Consider the following 19,098-nt stretch of genomic DNA (forward strand, 5'->3'; position numbering starts at 1 on the left):
TCTTTTAAGCAAAATTAAATGCTTTGCCAAGACATGAAATTGTACATTTTGGGTTAATGGAGGGTGTCTGTGTAATAGATATTCCAGTTTCCATGTCTCTTAGGAATGGTTGACTATGATTATGTTTGGATTTCATTTTTTTTTAAAAGATTTATTTATTATGTATACAATGTTCTGTTTGCATGTATCTCTGCAGGCCAGAAGAGGGAGCAGATCTCATTACAGATCGTTGTGAACCACCATATGGGTGCTGGGAATTGAACTCAGGACCTCTGGAAGAACAGCCAGTGTTCTTAACCTCTGAGCCATCTCTCCAGCCTGAATTTCATTTGTTTTGTTTGTAATTTTAGATCACTGATTTTGGACAGTCCAAGATTCTGGGGGAGACCTCTCTGATGAGAACTTTATGTGGTACGCCCACCTACCTGGCTCCTGAGGTCCTTGTCTCCAATGGGACTGCTGGGTACAGCCGTGCTGTGGACTGCTGGAGCTTAGGAGTTATTCTTTTCATCTGGTAGGAAAAATTTTCCTTGTTTTACAGTGTGGTTGAATGAGGTCAGATGAAACTGTACCTGTGTCCGGGTAGAGAGTTTCTGTTTGATTTAGGTCATTTTTAAATCATTGATTCAAGGAAAAGCTGATTTTTCTCAATGCTGAAGAAGAAACCTGTGTATCCAAATGCCACTGAGAATGCCACTTGATTTTTTTTTTTTTCCCTTTCTTTCTCTACCAATGTTAAGCCTTAGTGGGTATCCACCTTTCTCTGAGCATAAGACTCAAGTGTCACTGAAGGATCAGATCACCAGTGGAAAATACAACTTTATTCCTGAAGTCTGGACAGATGTTTCAGAGAAGGGTATGGATATGGAAGGGTTACAGATGCGTGCTTTACTGAAATGTGGGTGTTCTGTTGGTGGGAGTTTCTTGTTAGACTCGGTGTTGTTTTCTCTTGTCTGTTCTGTTCATTGCTTTGCACCGTTTGAAAGGAAGAGGACATTATTAAGAGCCTGGGCTTAAGTCCCAGGTCTGCCATTGGTTAGTTTTGTGACCTCAGGCAAGTTATTTAACTTTTTTGAGTCTCCATTTTCTTTATTTGTAAACAGGTGATCAATAACTCTGACATCAAAGGTTTTGTGTGAGGTTTAATGTAACATACACAAGGGCCTGCTACCCATTCAAGTGTGCAAAATAACTTTTAATAACAAATATTCTTTGAGTAAGAAGAATATAAAAGTTCATTGTTGTCAGTTATCTGTATTTTTTTTTTTTTGCACCTTTCCTGGAACTCGCTTTGTAGACCAGGCTGGCCTAGAACAGAGATCTGCCTGCCTCTGCCTCCCGAGTGCTAGGATTAAAGGCATGCGCCACCACCACCCGGCTATCTGTATTTTTCAATTTATTAAATCTTTTTTCGGAGCTGAGGACTGAAACCCAGGGCCTTGCACTTGCTAGGCAAGCGCTCTACTGCTGAGCTAAATCCCCAATCCCTGTGTTTTTTAATTTAAAAGTGCAACCTTGCAACTCCCATGAGAAAAAGTAGATGAAAACCAAGTGTCCAATAATATAACATAGGTGATTGTGTTAAATATCAGGGTTTCAAAGAAGAATATTACTACAGCAGAAAGCCAGCCTTTGGTTGTTGCTGGCCTGTGGGTTGGGCTTTGTTCTGACATCCCTAAAGGGAACCCCTCTCTGGTCTCTCACCGTCAAGCAATGGGATGCAGAATTTGTGGTCCATTCTGAGTATCTCAGAGCTGGGTAGACGTTTAGTTTTAATTAGCTTGAACTCGAGTCCAGCGGCAAGACAGGGAGCAAGGAGCGAAAAGGTTGTGATGTCCCAGCAGGGAGAGATGGGATACATCCTTGTTCCCAAGGTCCCTATCCTCTGCATTCAGAGGGGGGGGACTTAGAGGGCTCTCTCCACCAAATCAGCTGGCTTCATGCTGCTCTCCTCTCTGGCTGGTGGTCTGTAGTTCTGGCATGGTTTAGTAATGCAGGTGAAATGTATCCATTTCTTTCATTATGATTTCTCCAATTCTCTTGCTGCCTTAGCTCTGGACCTTGTCAAAAAACTGTTGGTTGTGGATCCAAAGACTAGGTTTACCACTGAGGAAGCCTTGAGTCATCCGTGGCTACAGGTGGGTGTATGAGGTAATGCATGTTTGCCTAAAATTCAGGGGAGCCCTGAACTGTGTGAGTGAGTTTTAGGCTGAGGGTCACACACTGTCTCCGTGTTGTTGGGTTCGTTTACGTGTTTTCAATCAGGCGGTAGGTATAGTTTGTGTGTAGTTGTTTTCAATCAGGATGTACATACATGTGGAGGAGGGAGTGAGGGAGGAAAGGATGGGGGAGAGGATGGAAGGGAGGGAGGATGAATGATTATGTGTGTATGTTTTTTTTTTATTTTTATTTTTTAATATTTTATTGCTGTCAACTCTTTCCATGTAACTCTGTAGCTCCTGGATGAACAAGCTCACTTCATGTCAGGTTCTGATTCCTTTTGGCTGCCCTGACATTGCCGTGTAGCTGTAACCCTTTGCGAGCTTGGTCTTCCTCAGTGCCCAGCTGTCTCCTTTTTCTGCTCTCCCTCTACCAAGTGGAGTGGGCTGGGCTCTGGTCCAGCCGTTTTTTTCACCTTCCATCAAGAAAACTGGGGCAGGTCCAGGAAGGCTGTCTCCCTGAGGGAACCCAGTCACTTCCTGAGCCAGGTGGTTGTGTTTGAAAGGGTCCCCACTCTTGTTCCTGGTGAGCAAGCGTGCCCTCAGTGCGGGCTGTCACCTGCACCCTTTCAGTTTGCATGATGTCTATGTTCACACGTCCCTGTTGATGTCAGATTTTTGTGCCAAGCTCATTCAAAGCTGCTGCCAGAGTAAGAGCGTCTGTGACTTTGGGAGATTAATTGTTGGCTTGGAATTAATCAACCAGAGTATCCAGCAGCTTTTCTGGTAGATGTGTGATTCTGCTGTCCCGCTTGGCCACACTTTTCTGTGAACTTCCTTATGGTCTCAGTTTCCTCTGGGCCTGGGTGATATCACTAGGTGGCTGGAGCTCTTTCGTCTGTGATTCTCTGTTTTGGGAACACCTGGAAAAATCAAGCTTCCCCGATATTCTTCCGGGGCTCTGGAAGATTGTCCACTTTCTCTCTTGCAACCCTCCACACCTAAGTTTTGGCCAGACCAGGCCTGGAGCATGGCTTATCAGGTCCAGCACCAAGCCTGAGGACCCGAGTTTGATCCCCAGTACCCACATGGAAGGAGAGAACTGACTCCTAAAAGTTGTCCTCGGACTCCACACACATGCACACAAGATAAATAAACAAAAAAATGCAATAAAATATTTTTTTAAAAAGGAGGAGGGTGGGGTGGGGAGGACAGATATATATGTTTTGGATATTGCCCTGGAAACATTCTCCTCCCAGAAGAAATGTGTCAGATGATTCAGTGTTTGCGAGACCACACAATCTGAAAGCAGCAAGGGCCTTGGAAACAAGGAGTTTGGAAACAAAGGTATCTTTGCATGTGGGGCTTTAACGCTGATGAAAAAAAGAAACCCATGCCTTGGCTCTTTTCACATGCCTTAATAGGGCAGCTTCTGGGATCCAAATGGAGGCAGACCACTGTGTTGGCTTTCTCTGTTAGCTTTGGAAAAAAAAAGCCTGTGGCTGGCCAGTTAGGCCTAGCAACGGGGTTTGTATTTGCCTGAGATGGATGAGTCAGTGTAGCCCATTTTGTTTGTACTTCTTGTCTCAAAAGAAAACTGTTATTCACAAGCAAGAAAAGGTGAAGCTCAGCTCTGCCCCAGTCTCATATGAAGACTCTTCTCAGCCTTTTGCTTGAAGTATCATCGTGGGCTCTGGATGAGGAGGGCGAGGGAACAGATGGGCTATCTAAATGTCTGCTAATGATGATAAGCTTGGACTTGCGGGAAAAGTCTCATGGTTTGGGGGACTATGAATCCTTCTCTCTGCTTTGTCATTAGCTATATCCAGTGGGGGGATATTCTTCACCCACCTTATTTCACGTTTTAAAAAAATATTTATTTATTGTGCTTACAGTGTTCTGCCAGCACATATGCCTGCCTGCCAGAAGAGGGCACTAGATCTCATTATAGATGGTTGTGAGCCACCATGTGGTTGCTGGGAATTGAACTCAGGACCTCTGAAAGAGCAGCCAGTGCTCTTAACCTCTGAGCCATCTCTCCAACTCTCTCAATTTCACTTTTAATAAAATAGAAGAAGGCCGGGCGGTGGTGGCGCACGCCTTTAATCCCAGCACTCGGGAGGCAGAGCCAGGTGGATCTCTGTGAGTTCGAGGCCAGCCTGGGCTACCAAGCGAGTCCCAGGAAAGGCGCAAAGCTACACAGAGAAACCCTGTCTCGAAAAACGAAAAAAAAAAAAAAAAAAAAAAAAAATAGAAGAATCCTTCCTGCTTGCCTTAATATTTTTGGATGTAGACTTCTCACAGATTTACAGATAAATCTTGTAACTTGTGCTAATGTTGAGATTCATTTTCTTTTTTTTTTTTGGTTTTTCGAGACAGGGTTTCTCTGTGTAGTTTTGGTGCCTGTCCTGGATCTCGCTCCGTAGACCAGGCTGGCCTCTAACTCACAGAGATCTGCCTGGCTCTGCCTCCCGAGTGCTGGGATTAAAGGCATGTGCCACCACCGCTCGGCAGAGATTCATTTTCATTGTACTCTTGACTGATAGCTTGTGAATATGATGCACATAGCCTCAGGTCATTCTGGCCACACCAAACAATGTCTAGGAGAGGGATATTCGTGTTAATTAGCTTTCTGTTACTGTGACACACTGAGAGAAGCCAGTTCATAAAGAGGAGAGGTGTTTTGGGGGGTTTAGTCCATGACTGATGTGAGAAAAGAGAGGAAGAAGCTCTGAGGAGATGGCCAGTGGCAAACATGAGAATCTGAGAGGTTGGGGGTGCAGGCTCCCCTGTAGCTCATAGTCCAGTTAGCTTGACTGTACACAAGGATGAACAACAGGAGACTCTTTTCTTAAGCAAGATGGAAGGTGAGAATTAACATCCAGGGTTGTCATCTGACCTTCACATGCATGCTATATATGTCTGTATGCCTGGGGAAGACATGGTAAGATTTGTTTTAATTGTTTGTGTGTGTGTGTGTGTGTGTGTGTGTGTGTGTATGTGCACATGTGAGTGCCAGTGCCCAAGCTGTGCATACACACTAAGATTTTAAAAAGGAAGAGGAGGAGGTCCAAATTTTCCTTCTAGGGTATCATCCAATAATACAACTTCTTCCCAGTGGTCTCTGCCTCTGAAGGCTCCACATCCTCCAGCAGCACTCTTGGAGATAAGTGTTTAATACACAGGACTTAGGAGCACTTATCTAAAGCACAGGGGCATTCCATTGTGGTTTTATTTGTTCTCAAATTCATTCCTTCAGAGCACAGGTAGTGAGTTCATGTTTCAAACAGTGTTAGGCACCATGGTCTACAGAGCAGTGCAATTCAAGTGGTCGTAGAGCAGGTGCACTTCAGGAGATGTGTGTATGAGGTTGGTGCTCTCAAGACAGGTACTCTGAGAGCCACTCAGAGTAACTAGTAAGAGAGGGATGCCAGCAGCTGCTGCTTCCTGTCAGTAGATAGAGAGGAACTCATTATTCATCTTTTGGTCTTCGGAATTTCCCGCCTCCACAAAATTGCTCATGTTGGAAGCCTTTCCTCCTGGACGCCATGGTAGAGGTAGAAAACTGTGGTGGGAAAGAACACGGGGCTTTGAAATCTGGGTCTGTGTTCTCTGCCCATTACTTCTGTTCTAGTTTGGTTTCTGTGCTCCTGTGATAAACACTGACTAAGCCAACGTGGAGGAGAGGGTTTATTTCGTTTTACACATCACAGTCAGTCACTGAGGGAGGTCAGGGCAGGAGCTCAAGGCAAGATCCTGAAGGCAGGAACTGAAGCAGAGACTGGAGAGGTGTTGCTTACTGGCTTGCTCTCCAGGGCTTGCTAGCTTGCTTTCTTATACAACCCAGGACCACCTGTCTAGGGGTGGGTGGGTTTGTTTTTTGCTTTTTGTTTTTGTCTTCCCATCTCAGTCATTAAAAAAGAAAATGCTCTGCACGTGTGCTCATGGGTTAATCTTATGGAGGCCATTCCCTAACTGAGATCCCCTCTTCCAAGATGACCCCAGTATGTGTGATGTTGACAAAAGTCTAAACAGACCAGAGCTCATTCCGTTGATCAGAAAGACTTCAGACACAAAAAATCCACCTGCCTGTGCCTCCTGCGTGCGGAGATAAAGGAATCCCAGCACTCAGGAAGAGGCAGGTGAAGGCAGATCTCTGTGACTCAAGGCCTGAGACTCTGTGGGTGTGTGCGTGTGTGATGTGTGAGTGCAGTGCCTGAGGCGTACAGAAGAGGGGTTAGATCCTCTGGTATGGGAATTGTAGGTGCTTGACGTGGGTGCTATGAACCAAACTCGGGTCTGCTCCAAGTGCAGTACATATTCTTAACCTCTGAGCACCTCTCCAGCCTCCACCAGGAGTCCATCTTTTTTATTGATAGATTCTGTTTTATGTTTCTGAAAATGGGGAGCAGTGCCAGGCTACCTCTCATGGCTTCTGCATGCCAGTCCTTGGACCCTGCAGGATTTTACCTTGAGGGAGGTGGCAGCAAGTTATGCACATTGGGGAAGAGTTCCCTTTGAGATGCCACCCTTGTTACACATCTCCCTCGTGCACCCAGAATACCTGTGATGTTTGGTCCTGTTTATTACCATCTTTTCTCATGAGATGTGGGCCTGAGGTTTTGTAGGCTTGAGGTCTTTCTGTCAACTTGCTTAGCACTTGCTGTGTGACTTTCCTAGGGTGCTGGGTTAGCTGTTTACATGTCATTGGCAATATTTGTGGCAGGAGGGGTGGGTTTGGTTCTGTGAGCACTCAGGGTGGCACAGTTTCAACTCTGCACTGTGGCCTCTTGACTACTCAGGGGTTAGGGTTAGTTCTGAACCACAACTAGGGGCCTGGCTGTCTGGTCAACTGAGAACCTATGACCCTTGAGTTTGTTTTAGCCAATGCTGACTAAGCACTGGCTGTTCTGAGAAGGCAGAAGTGAACAGTCATGGTCTCTTCGTTAAGGAGATTTCAGCAAATGCATGAGGTTTGCCGTCAGGATGGCAGCCTTGAGCATTTACCTGTCACTCTAGGAGCTTGCTACTCCTCATGTGCAGCCTGTCTATGCCTTTGGATCTCTTCACAGGATGAATACATGAAGAAAAAATTTCAGGATCTACTTCTGGCTCAGGAAAAGAATTTGATGGCCCTGCCCCTGACTCCCGCCCAGGTATTTTGATGACTGTACTGTATCCTAGAATTAAATTGCTGATGAGCAAGTCTGATGACTGACAATTCTGTGTGGTGGCAGGTGCTTAATGATAGGCTTGGTGACCCACACATGTATTCTCAGCACTTAGGAAGGAGGCTGAGACCGGGCATTGAATCTCAACAGAGGCAGGAGGATTGGGAGTCATGGGCCAGCTTGGTCTACATAGTGTGACTCTACCCTACAAGTATAGTGCAGTAGATACTTATTTTCTACTTGCTGGCCATGCTTGGGATTGAACCTGGGACCTTATGCTGTTTAGGCACACCTTCCACCCCTCCAGCCCGAGCCAGTGTTTCTACTCTTTGTTTTGATGTGTTCCTGCAGCCCTGGGAGGTGTAATAATGCAGGATGTGTTGAACGAATTGGAGCAGTAGATGAAAAGCTTCTTAGTCCAAAGGTCTTTTGCATGGCAAGATGGAATATCCTGTTAGAGGCACAAATTTAAATTTTGGAAAATGTAAAACTTGGGCAAGTAGTTTATGATGGTTTTCTCTTTTAAAATATTTTTGTTGTTGTTGTTGTGAGTGAGTAAAATAATGGGTTTTGTTGTGATTTCTTGATTGCAGTTTTATTCTTTTGGAGTTCTTTGTATGTTTACACTAGTATGCTTGTTTATTCCTGTCCTGTTTTGTTTTCCTCACTGAGCTCTCTTGGTCTTATAAATAGGAAAATAAACTGTAGCAGAAAAGATTGTTGTTTCCATAAAACAGAAAAACTTGAGACTGTGAGAGAGATTAGGTATCCTACACACTCTGTGCTGAGGGTTGAACCAGAACCTTAGTGCGTGGTAAACACCTTTAACACTGAGCTACAGCTCGACAGTGTCAGGAGACAGTGACCAAGAGAAGCTGTTGGTATTACCTGTTGTCTGTATTTAGATGTTCTTCAGCTTACAGTGTGATCACACATCCTGAGGAACTCATCTTAAGTTGGAGGCATTTTAAATAAGGAATTCCTTTAATAATTCTAACCCCTGTAGCACAATGGAATGTGTGAGCTCCCCTGGTACTCCTAACCCCGTGCTTGGCTGGGAGCTCTGGCTGCCTTAAGTCATGCCTCACCCACAAGTTTGCTAGACAGGGGAAAGATCCAGATTTGAATTTGCTTTTGTATCACTGTAAGGCAAAACAAAACACAAACAACAACAAACAAACGAAAAATAAAGAACTGTACATACATACAGTAGTGGTTAGAAATCACCAGGCAGAGTAGATACCCATCTTGATATCAGAGGTGTGTTAGGGTTCAGTTGTCATGACAACTAGTGATTCTTGCCGGGCGGTGGTGGCGCACACCTTTAATCCCAGTACCCGGGAGGCAGAGCCAGGTGGATCTCTGAGTTCAAGGCCAGCCTGGTCTACTGAGCGAGATCCAGGAAAGGTGCAAAGCTACACAGAGAAACCCTGTCTTGGAAAAAAAACCAATAAAACAAGCAAACAAAAAACCTAGTGATTCTTGGTTCTTACCATTTCCCATGACATGCCCCCAGTTTACTGCTGTCAGGAGTTTTCATAGAAGCCATGCTTTTCTTTTGAATACTTTTCCCTTTGCTTTATTTCCAGCCTTCTAGTCGAAAGCGGCCCCTGGAACGGGAAGTGGAGGATGCTGAGAGCACAAAGCGCCTGGCTGTGTGTGATGCACTAGTTAGAACGTAAAAGAATGTAAAAGAAATGTGCTTTCAGTTGGGCCGCGGTGGTGACGCAAGCCTTTAATCCTAGCACTCGGGAGGCAGAGCCAGGTGGAGCTCTGTGAGTTTGAGGCCAGCCTGGTCTACAGAGTGAGTTCCAGGACAGTCAGAGTTGTTACACAGAGACCCTGTCTCGAAAAACCTTAAAAAAAAAGAAAAAAAAGAAAAAAGAAAAAAAGAAATGTGCTTCCTTTCACACTGCGATTGTCTTTTCTACCCTTGAAGTCTTTTTTTTTAAAGACTATATATATATTTTTTTAAATATAGTCTGTATTTTAATGATGGGAACAGTTGTTTTTCCATCGCTGATACACAATTAAAAACCTTGTGGAAACTGACCTATGAATAGCATGAATAGCACTTTAGATGAATACCTTTCCTTTTCTTAAAAAAAAAAAAAAAATTGTTAGGGGGCTGTGTGGAGAGATGGTTTAGTGGTTAAGAGCGCTCCTGTAGAGGACTGAGGTTCAGTTCCCAACACCCATGTAACTACAGTTCTGGCTTCTGTGGGTACCCACACATCTGTTCTTGCACACAGACACACACAAACATTAAAAAAAAAATTCTAAAACAATGTTAGAAGTTGTTGTGTGCCTTTCATCTGGATCTTCACCTTGACTGTTGTCAGCAGTCCGGCTTCTCAGGATGTCACTCTGGTTTTAGTTTGTATGATCTGAATACAAATTGTAAAGGTCCCTTAAAGTCTCAGCCTCTCGGGGTGGTGCACACATCTGAGTTTGAGGCCAGCCTGGTCTACAGAGCGAGTTCCAGGTCAGCCAGGGCTACACAGAGAAACTGTCCACACACACAACACCTGTCTAGGTCCCTTAGAAAGAAAAGGACACGGTGATATTGGGTGATTTGTGGTGACTGCCTGCCAAGGAGCCATGTGATGGCAGGCATGTTGCTCCTTGTGTCTTTTAGTCTGATTTCACACTTCTGGAATCCATCCCAGACCTTGAGAAGCAGAAACAGCAAGAGTGTGAGTTCGAGGGCAGCCTGAGCTGTTAGTGAGACTCTTGTCTCAAAAACAAATGAAACAGAGAAGTTATCCTTTATCTATACAGTTTATATCTCTGAACTCTTGGGGCTTCAATGAGATTAATTTTCCCCCAAATTTTAAGGTGATCCAATGTTTCTTTAAGTTAGGTCCTTCAGCTGTCCTTGTGGTAGAGGTGAAGGTGGAGAAGTAAGGTAGGAGCTAGAGACATCTATGGTGGTTAAGAGCATTGGCTGCTCTTCCACAGGACTTGGGTTCAATTCTCAGTACCCACATGGTGGTGTTAATCCCACTGGCGAGAGTAAGACCACTACCACAGTTTGAGCCAAACTTGAAGCAAGGTTGATTTTTATTGGGGTGCACTCAAGAGCCGAGCTGGCCAGTGACTGCCTTCTAAGTCTGATTAAAGAGAGCAGCCCTGAATCCATTTCTTGGGCCCCTTTTAAAGAGTGAAATCACAAGTAGCTGCAAAGCAGGTTTACAGAAGAGAGACAATGGGGCAAGAAGGAAATGCAGAAAAAAATCTCAAAAAAGACATCCTGTGGTCACCATGTGATTAGAGATGGCTCTGGGAGGGTTGGGAAGGGTAGGGGTAGTCTTAAAAACAAGTCAAGGTCATCGGTTGGGGTAAGGTCAGGTTCCTTAAATTTAAAAACAGCAATTCAGCTTTTTTAAAAAAAAAAAAAACAAAAAACCAAAAACATTTATTTACTGTGTATACAATGTTCTGCCTGTGTGTATGCCTGCAGGCCAGAAGAGGGTGCCAGATCTCATTATTGATAGTTGTGAGCCACCATGTGGTTGCTGGGAATTGAACTCAGGACCTCTGGAAGAACAGCCAGTGATCTTAACCTCTGAGCCATCTCTCCAGTCCCCAGCAATTCAGCTCTTACAGTAAATAGAAACTTATTTTTAGTAATAAAGCATAATGACTCCCCTTCAAAATGGAGTCAGGCAGGTTCCTCAGTGACTCAAAATTGTAACTCCATTTTAAGTTTGGGACATTTAATAATTCCAACCTGTGTAACACAATAGTGTGTGAGTTGCCTGTTAACCCCATGGTTGGCTGGGAGCTCCCCTGGAAACCCTGTAGTTGGCTGGGAGTTCTAGGGCCTCTGGCACCCTCTGGCTTCTGTGGGCACCAGGCATACAAGTGGTTCACAGATATACATGCAAGCAAAACAGTCATACACATAAAATCAGAAGCAGGAGGAAGGAGAAAGGTTGGTACCAACCTACGTCTTTCTGACTGTAAAACAAATGTTTTTTTGTCTCTTGTAATTTATTAAGTCATACTTATATTATTAGGGGATTTTTATTAAAGGATGTTGACTCAAACCGACAGAATCACAAGAGACTGTCTAAAAAGATTTTTTTTTTAAGATTTATTTTTTTATGTAAGTGAGTTCTGCTTGCATGTATGTACACTGTGTGGGTGCCTGGTGCCCCTGGTGTACAGAAGAGATCATTGAAGCCTCTGGAACTGAAGTTACAAATGATTGAATAATCATGTAGACTCTGGGATGTGAACCCAAGATCTCAGCAAAAGCAGCAAGTGCTCTGAACTTAAGGACTTTCCTTTGACTATGAAGTCTGAACTGCCAAAAGTAAAGAACAGTTTTTGTATCCCATAAGTCTGGTTGCAGTGACAGGTCTTTGACATGTAAAAATTGAAACATTGTTGGTGGCCTTAGAATATTATTTTAAGATGTGTTACATTTGTTTATGCTGTGGAACATTTGTTTAATGGTGCAAAGATGTGTTGCATTCTTTTATGTTGCATTTGTTTAACTCTGTGAAGCTGTGTTACTTTGCCTGTCTAAAACACCTGATGGTCTAAAAAAGAGCTGAATGGCCAATAGTGAGGCAGGAGAAAGGATAGGCGGGGCTGGTGGGCAGAGAATAAATAGGAGAAATCTAGGAGGGAAAGAAGAAAAAGCAAGAAAACAAGGAGAGGAGGATGCTAAGGGCCAGCCACCTAACCAGCCACAGAGTAAGAGTGAAAGTAAGATATACACAAGGAAGGAAAGGAAAAAGCCCAGAGGCAAAAGGTAGACAGGATAATTTAAGAAAAGCTGGCAAGAAACAAGCCAAGCTAAGGCCGGACATTTATAATTAAGAATAAGCCTCCATGTGTGATTTATTTGGGAGCTGGGTGGCAGGCCCCTCAAAAGAGTAAAGAGTTAAAATAACCAACAACAGTGGCCCATACTTTACTCATAAAAAGTGGAATTTGTTTCAGGACTATCTATGGCTGGGGTTAGTAGCCACAGTGTAAGGATCATGTAAGACCTAGGGTGAACAACCCTGGTTAGAATGACGTAAGTAAACCACAAATGGAGTAGTGACAAGCTATAAGCTATGTGTGGAAGTAGGGGTAAGACTAGAAACCTAGCCAGAAAAGAATATAAAAGATGAAGCCTCAGACACGACCAACAGAGCTTGTCAGACCCTCGCGTGAGACAACTCTCTTCCGCCAGAGACGTGAGAGCCTGTCCCCAGCGCAGGCTGACCCAAGATCCAGAGGAACAGATGTGTCGAGTCCGGACCTGTATACCCGGAGAGGTACTCCTGCTTCTTTTTGGAAGACGGGATAAATATTGCTTGTAATCTTATTGTGTGAATAAATGAGTGTTATACCAAGTCTGAATCAAGACTGATTATTCCTCCCCCGTAACCGGGGTATGTGCTCACTATACACAGGAACACAGGCAGTTCTAATAGCAACTTCTCTGTTTCTGACCCATTATAACTAACTTGGTTGGTGATAGACCACTCTGTAGTTTGCTGGCCAGGCTATCAATTGAGCACTGTGCTTCAGAAGCTCTTTACCTGGACAGGACAGTGAAGGTGGGCACACAGCTCTGTTCCTTGTGAGTGTCTGAGGTTTGGCAGGCCTAGTGCTGAGGGCTAATGGGAATTGGAGTGGCTTGAATATTAAAGGCAATGAAACGAAAGAAGACAAAAGAGGTTCATTAGAGTTGTGGCAGGGTTGTGTAGGAATGAGAAGCTGGGGGAAGGGAAGCCGCTCAGCTGGAGAAGTTTAGGGTAGGGGGCGTGGTGAGAAGAGCCATAGGTAGTTGTTACACTGAGAGCCTGGTGGGGCCAACATGTGCTTTGGTATTCTAATAGGCATCTGGAATAGCTTTTCTTTCTTTTTTTTTTGGAGCTGAGGACCAAACCCAGAGCCTTGTGCTTGCTAGGCAAGCGCTCTACCACTGAGCTAAATCCCCAACCCCTGGAATGGCTTTTGACCCCAGTGTCCTTCGGTCCTGACACTAGGAATCTTTTTCTTCAGTAGTTGGGAGCTAGTTGCACTTGGGTCCCTACATGGAAAGAACTACATGAGAAGGAAGCAATCAGAGATTGAAGACTTGAGGCATATTTGATTAACAAGTTGATCCAGGTGCAGATAAGATCACCCCAGGAGCAGCTATGCTTAAAAGTGAGATACCATCCCAGGACCTCAGTTATATGATCAGGCATTTTCCCTTTTTTGTTTACTCCGGGTTATTTGTGTCACTTGTATGTGGAAAAGATCAGAGGGACAAACAGCTACATAAAAATTCCAAGAGTATCCAGGCAGTGGCACATGCCAGGAGATAGTTCGAGGCCATCCAGGTCTACAAAGTGGGGGGAAAAATTCCAAGAGATTCTTTACCGGTAGGGGAAATGTTCTCTGCTATTCTGTTAGCTTTTGGGTTTTCTCCAGAGGTCTGTGGCAGAGAGACCTGTGAGAAGAATGGTTGGGTGAACCCCTTCCTGCTAATTACACCACAGGGCTTGAAAACTGAGTTCTTCTTCTTCTTCTTCTTCTTCTTCTTCTTCTTCTTCTTCTTCTTCTTCATCATCATCATCATCATTTGTGAGCACTTTGGAAGGATACAGCAGGAATTAGCACCTGCGAGCCTGGGAGAGCCTAGTGTGTGCCAGGCATTATGTGTTCATTACTATTACTATTATTTTATGTGCATTGGTGTTTTGCCTGCACGTATGTGTGAGAGTGTCAGGTCCCCTGGAACTGGAGTTACAGACAATTGTCATGTGGGTGCTGGGGGTTGAACACGGGTCCTCTGGAAGAGCAGCCAGAGCCCCACAATATTCTTTTTGGTTTTCGAGACAGGGTTTCTCTGTATAGTCCTGATTGTCCTGGAACTCGCTCTGTAGGCCCGGCTGGCCTCGAACTCAAAGAGATCCGCCTGCCTCTGCCTCCCGAGTGCTGGAATTAAAGGCGTGCGCCACCACCGCCTAGAAAAACATGGTTTTTAAGGAGACTAGACGTTGCATCTTTTCTAGGGATCTCTCGGTTCTTAATCGCTGCAAACACTAGGTCTCGCCTCCAGGGAACCACCTAGTGAGGACCAGCCGCCGAGTCCTGGGATGCAGGAGGTGGGCTTCTGAAGATTCCATCCTAACTGGACGAGGGAGAGCACTGATGCGGGCCTGGGACGCCAGCGTTCACCGTGTCACCCCCACACAGGCGCGCCTTCACTTGCCCCGGCCCCGCGTGGTGCCCTCCGGGTGGTCCGCAGTGCGGCGGGCGGCTGCTCGGAGCCCGGAACAGCGACCCCCCGGGCTCGCTCCGGGAGGGCTCAGGGCCGGGCACGCGCTTGCGCGGTGCGAGCTGGCTCGGCAGGCGCGCGCGTGCGCGTTGAGGGCGCGGCGGGCGCGGGGGTTGGGGGGGCGCTCGGCGGCGCGCGGCACGGCGGGAACATGGCGCGCGGGAGCGGGGCGCGCGCCTAAGCTGGCGGGACCGTTAGCTCTAGGCGGACGCGGACGGGCCCCGCGGGGATGGAACAGCCGCTGACGCTGGCGCCCGAGCCGGCCTCGGCGCGGAGCCGCAGGCGGCGGGAGCCGGAGTCTCCGCCGGCGCCGGTGAGTGTCAGCGGGGCGCGGGCCGGGAGACTTTCTTTGTGAAACTCCGTCGGTGCAAGCCGGGCCGGGCCTCGGCGGGGGCGGACGGGTGACTGACTTGGAGGCAGAGCCCCCCAACCCTCTCCTGCTCCTCGGGGTTCGATCCCCGCCGCGAACCATACAGGCAGACCCGGTCCGTCATCTGCCCGCCTGCCTCAGTTTCCACGGCTGTGCGTGCCTGCGCCAGGGGCTTGGAATGCAGTGGGCACCTTCGGTCCGCACCTCCTCTTCCTCGACCCCGCCCCCTCGGAGCAGGGCGGGGGTGGGGTGCGGTGGGGTGGGGGACGGGGCCCGAGCCCACCGTGGCTGTAGAATGCAGCTGCTGGGAGGCTCAGGTGTTGCCATCCCGGGTGGTGTTGGTAGGGAGTGGGCGTTCCGTTCCTAGAAGGCGACAAGGTGGTTGGTGCCTCATCACCGACAGATCCTGGAAAGCTTTAGGTCCACCTGGGCTTAGCAATGTTTGGGTGTGTCTGTCAGAGTGAAGGATGCTGAGCAAAATTTACTTTGCCTGGCTGGAGCAGCCTTTTTTTTTTTTTTTTTCCCTCCCAAGCCACTAACTAGCCAGGGTGTAGAAATAATCTGGAGCACTTTATTAAAATATAGGCCACACACAAGAGACGCACACACGCACAAACTGGTTTCTCAAGGCACGAAGTTTTGACTCCGGGAGTTTGTCCGGCTGTAAAGTGTCTCATAAGCAGATAACTTGCTCTGTTTTTACTTCTGCATGGTGCCTAGCAAGTAGTAGTTGTTCAGTAAATATTTGTAGAACTGATTGGCCCTGGAGTTGCAACCTGGGAACCCTTGAGATACTTCAGGTGCCTTTTGAGATAAATATCTGTTAGCTTTAGTTCATATATGATTTTTCTCAGCTTCAAGGTTAACTTTTGTTACTATTTATAAGGTGATGTTTCCAGTGTGCTTTAGTAAAAAACAAGGTATATGTTGATTAGTATAAAGGATCAGGTCTGTATATCCTGGCTAGATTAAAATTAATTCTGAGTGTCAGGGGTATGTCTCTATGGGGAAAGGTTCCTGCCACCATGCCCGAGCATCTTGAGTTGGATCCCTGGAACCCTCACAGTAGGATAGAAAGTACTCTGGCAAGTTGTCCTTTGACCTCCTCACAGGTGTACCAACACACACACACACACACACACACACACCACGCACGCACACACGCATGCGCGTGCACGCGGAGAATAAAATTCTGAATATAAAAAATGCACTATTTCTTTTCATTTGAAGACAGCCCTCTAGGATTTTTTGTTCTTTTGAGACAGGTAAACATTTACATTTTCTTTAAAAATATTTTTTATATATTTAAGTGTTTTCTTCACTCATATGTATGTGCAGCAGAGGCCGGAAGAGGGCCTTGGCTCTCAGGTTACACAAGTCGTGAACCATGAACTGGGTGCTGAGAGTGGAACTCTGACACTTTGCAAGAACAGCTGCTGCTTTTTAACCACCGAGTCATCTCTTTATCACCAATATTTGCATTTTCATCCAAGGAAATCTGAATTATTATTTATTCAGGAAATTTGGCAGTTGCTTTTTTGAAGTTTTGTTTTTTTTTTTCTTGCTAGTACTACAATTGCTTGATGCTATGGTTTCTTTTTCCTCCATGTAGCTGTATTTCATTTAGTTGATCTCTCTTCAATAGTGTTTTTCAGTAAATAGAGAATTCAAGTGTAAGAAAGACAGAGCTGAGATTGCATCTGGAGAAGAAAAAACCGAAAAATAAAATGATGTAATCTCTAAATGTGTTTTGTCGATTGTATGGATTCGTTTAAAAGAACAAACTGTCTTTAGGGGTTGGGGAGACGGCTTGGTGGGCACAGTGCTTTCTATGCAAGCACAAGGACCCAGGTTCACCCCTGACTTCCCCCTAAAATTGGGCCAGTTGGTATGGACCTGTAACCCCAGAATTGGGAGTTAGGAGGTGGCGGCAACAGGTGAATCCCTGGTGCTCACTCGCCAGCCAGCCTGCCTGAAACTGGGCTTTAGGTTGAGTGAGAAAGCTCTTGAAAAACAAGGTGGAGAAAACCTGGCATGGTGACGCATATCTTTAATCCCAGCACTCAGAAGGTAGAAGCAAGCAGATATGTATGTGATTGAGGCCAGCCTGGTCTATGTAGAGAGTTCCAGGCCAGCCAGAGCTACATAGTGTGTTAGGGTGGGGGGTGAGGGTGGGGGTAGAAAGCAATTGGGGAAGAGTCCTGAAGTCTACATCTCATGGCCTCTTCAAAAACATTCACAGGTCAGTGAACCTGTGCCCACACAAGCATGCAACACACATACACTAAAATACCTTTTAGAAAAGCTTTATTCCCGCTGAGTGTGGTGGCACACACCTTTAATGCCAGCACTTGGGAGGCAGGGGTAGGAGGATCTTTGCAAGTTTGAGGACAGCCTGGTCTACATAGGAAGTTTCAGGGCAGCAGGACTACATAGAGAGACACTGTCTTTAAAACAACAACAAAACAACAAGCCGGGCGGTGTTGGCGCACGCCTTTAATCCCAGCACTCGGGAGGCAGAGCCAGGCGGATCTCTGTGAGTTCGAGGCCAGCCTGGGCTACCAAGTGAGTTCCAGGAAAGGCGCAAAGCTACTCAGAGAAACCCTGTCTCGAAAAACCAAAACAAACAAACAAACAAAAAAACCCAACAACAACAACAAAACAAAACCCCCAAAACAAAAAAGAAAAGCTTTACTCTCAATGGATACATCTGCAGCACAATTCATGAACCCAGGGCTCAGGGAACATTGTGGAAGGTGGGGACAGAAAGATTGTAAGAGCCAGAGGAAAAAGGAGTTTGTTGTGAGATTGTGTCTTTTAGAAATGTCATCGGCTACACTGAATATGACACAAATGGTCATGCTAAAGAGGAAGGGGAAAGCTCATGAGGCCTCAACCCTAGACAAAGAATTACAGGTAGCTAAGGAATGCTGGAAGCGGGAGAAGTAGTCTTCACCAGGGACAAACACACTGATTTGTTACCCAGTACCAAATGGTAAGACCTGGAAACATACATATGAATATTATATGGACGGAGCAGTTGTATTTATATGTAGGAATATGTATATGTATGTTGCTACATAGCAACAACTAATGAAAAAAAGGCCATGGATTTGAAAGGGAGCAAGGAGAGGGGTGTGTGGGAGGATTGGAGGGAGGAAAGGGAAGGGGGATTGTTGCAATTATAATCTAAAAAAATATTTAAAAAGCTTATTGAAAAATAAAACTTTACTTCCAACAAGGTTAACATCTTTAGTGTTGTTAGGTTCTTTTCTCTTTGTTCTGACCACTGATTGAAAGTAACTTTAGGGAAGGTTTATGTTTGAGGGTCCAGCCGATGGCTGGGAAGGCGTAGTGGCAGGAGCATGACATAGCTGGTCACATTGTATCAGGAGGCGGGGAAATGAACACAGGGCAGCTGGTCACATTGTAGCAGGAGGCGGGGAAATGAACATAGGGCAGCTGGTCACATTGTATCAGGAGGCAGGGAAATAAACACAGGGTAGCTGGTCACATTGTATCAGGAGGCGGAGAGATGAACAAAGGGCAGCTGGTCACATTGTATCAGGAGGCGGGAGATGAACTCAGGGCAGCTGGTCACATTGTATCAGGAGGCAGGGAGAGGAAGGTGGACTTAGCTCTCTTTTTGACAGTCTGAGAGGGAGCCCAGCCCATGGAGTTCGCCAGCCAACTTCCTGATGAGTTTTTTCTCCTCAGAGGTGCCTTCGAAGTCACACCTGGAAGTGTGTCTTTTAGGTGATTTCAATTATAGTTGAATTAAGAGTTTTGGGGGCTGGAGAGATGGTTCAGTGGTTAAGAGCACTGGCTGTTCTTCCAGAGGACCCAGGTTCAATTCCCAGCACCACACAACAGCTCACAACTGTCTCTAACTCCAGTTTCAGGGAATGACACCTTCATACCAACACACGTAAAATAAAGTTAAATAAAAAAAAAAAGTTTTGTAACCCAGGTGTGGTGGCGCATGCCTCTGATGCCAGTGCTTGGGAGGCAGAGACAGGTGGATCTCTGAGAGCGAGTGGTCTACAGAGCGAGTTCCAGGACAGGCACCAAAACTACACAGAGAAACTCTGTCTCGATAAACAAAACAAAAAAGATTTAGTT

General features: G+C 45.9%; 2 protein-coding genes across 4 annotated transcripts in view; both read left to right on the forward strand.

Moving 5' to 3' along the window:
* The window catches only part of Chek2 (checkpoint kinase 2), a 37,369-nt gene extending 24,675 nt beyond the window's left edge, over positions 1–12,694 (forward strand). The window contains exons 11-15 of the mRNA XM_052754913.1: positions 351–514; positions 741–856; positions 2,053–2,138; positions 7,232–7,315; positions 8,920–12,694. Of these exons, the coding sequence (XP_052610873.1) occupies positions 351–514; positions 741–856; positions 2,053–2,138; positions 7,232–7,315; positions 8,920–9,012 (543 nt within the window). The 3' untranslated portion in view covers positions 9,013–12,694. The remainder of the gene's footprint in view (positions 1–350; positions 515–740; positions 857–2,052; positions 2,139–7,231; positions 7,316–8,919) is intronic.
* A 2,052-nt stretch (positions 12,695–14,746) lies between these two features.
* The window catches only part of Ttc28 (tetratricopeptide repeat domain 28), a 432,623-nt gene continuing 428,271 nt past the window's right edge, over positions 14,747–19,098 (forward strand). For all 3 annotated transcript variants that reach the window (XM_052754914.1, XM_052754915.1, XM_052754917.1), the window contains exon 1: positions 14,747–14,919. In XM_052754914.1, coding sequence (XP_052610874.1) covers positions 14,836–14,919 — 84 coding nt within the window. In that variant the 5' untranslated portion in view covers positions 14,747–14,835. The remainder of the gene's footprint in view (positions 14,920–19,098) is intronic.

The sequence above is a fragment of the Peromyscus californicus genome, unplaced genomic scaffold (genome assembly GCF_007827085.1).
Source record: "Peromyscus californicus insignis strain IS unplaced genomic scaffold, ASM782708v3 Scaffold_2__1_contigs__length_46816999, whole genome shotgun sequence".
Lineage (NCBI taxonomy): Eukaryota > Metazoa > Chordata > Mammalia > Rodentia > Cricetidae > Peromyscus > Peromyscus californicus.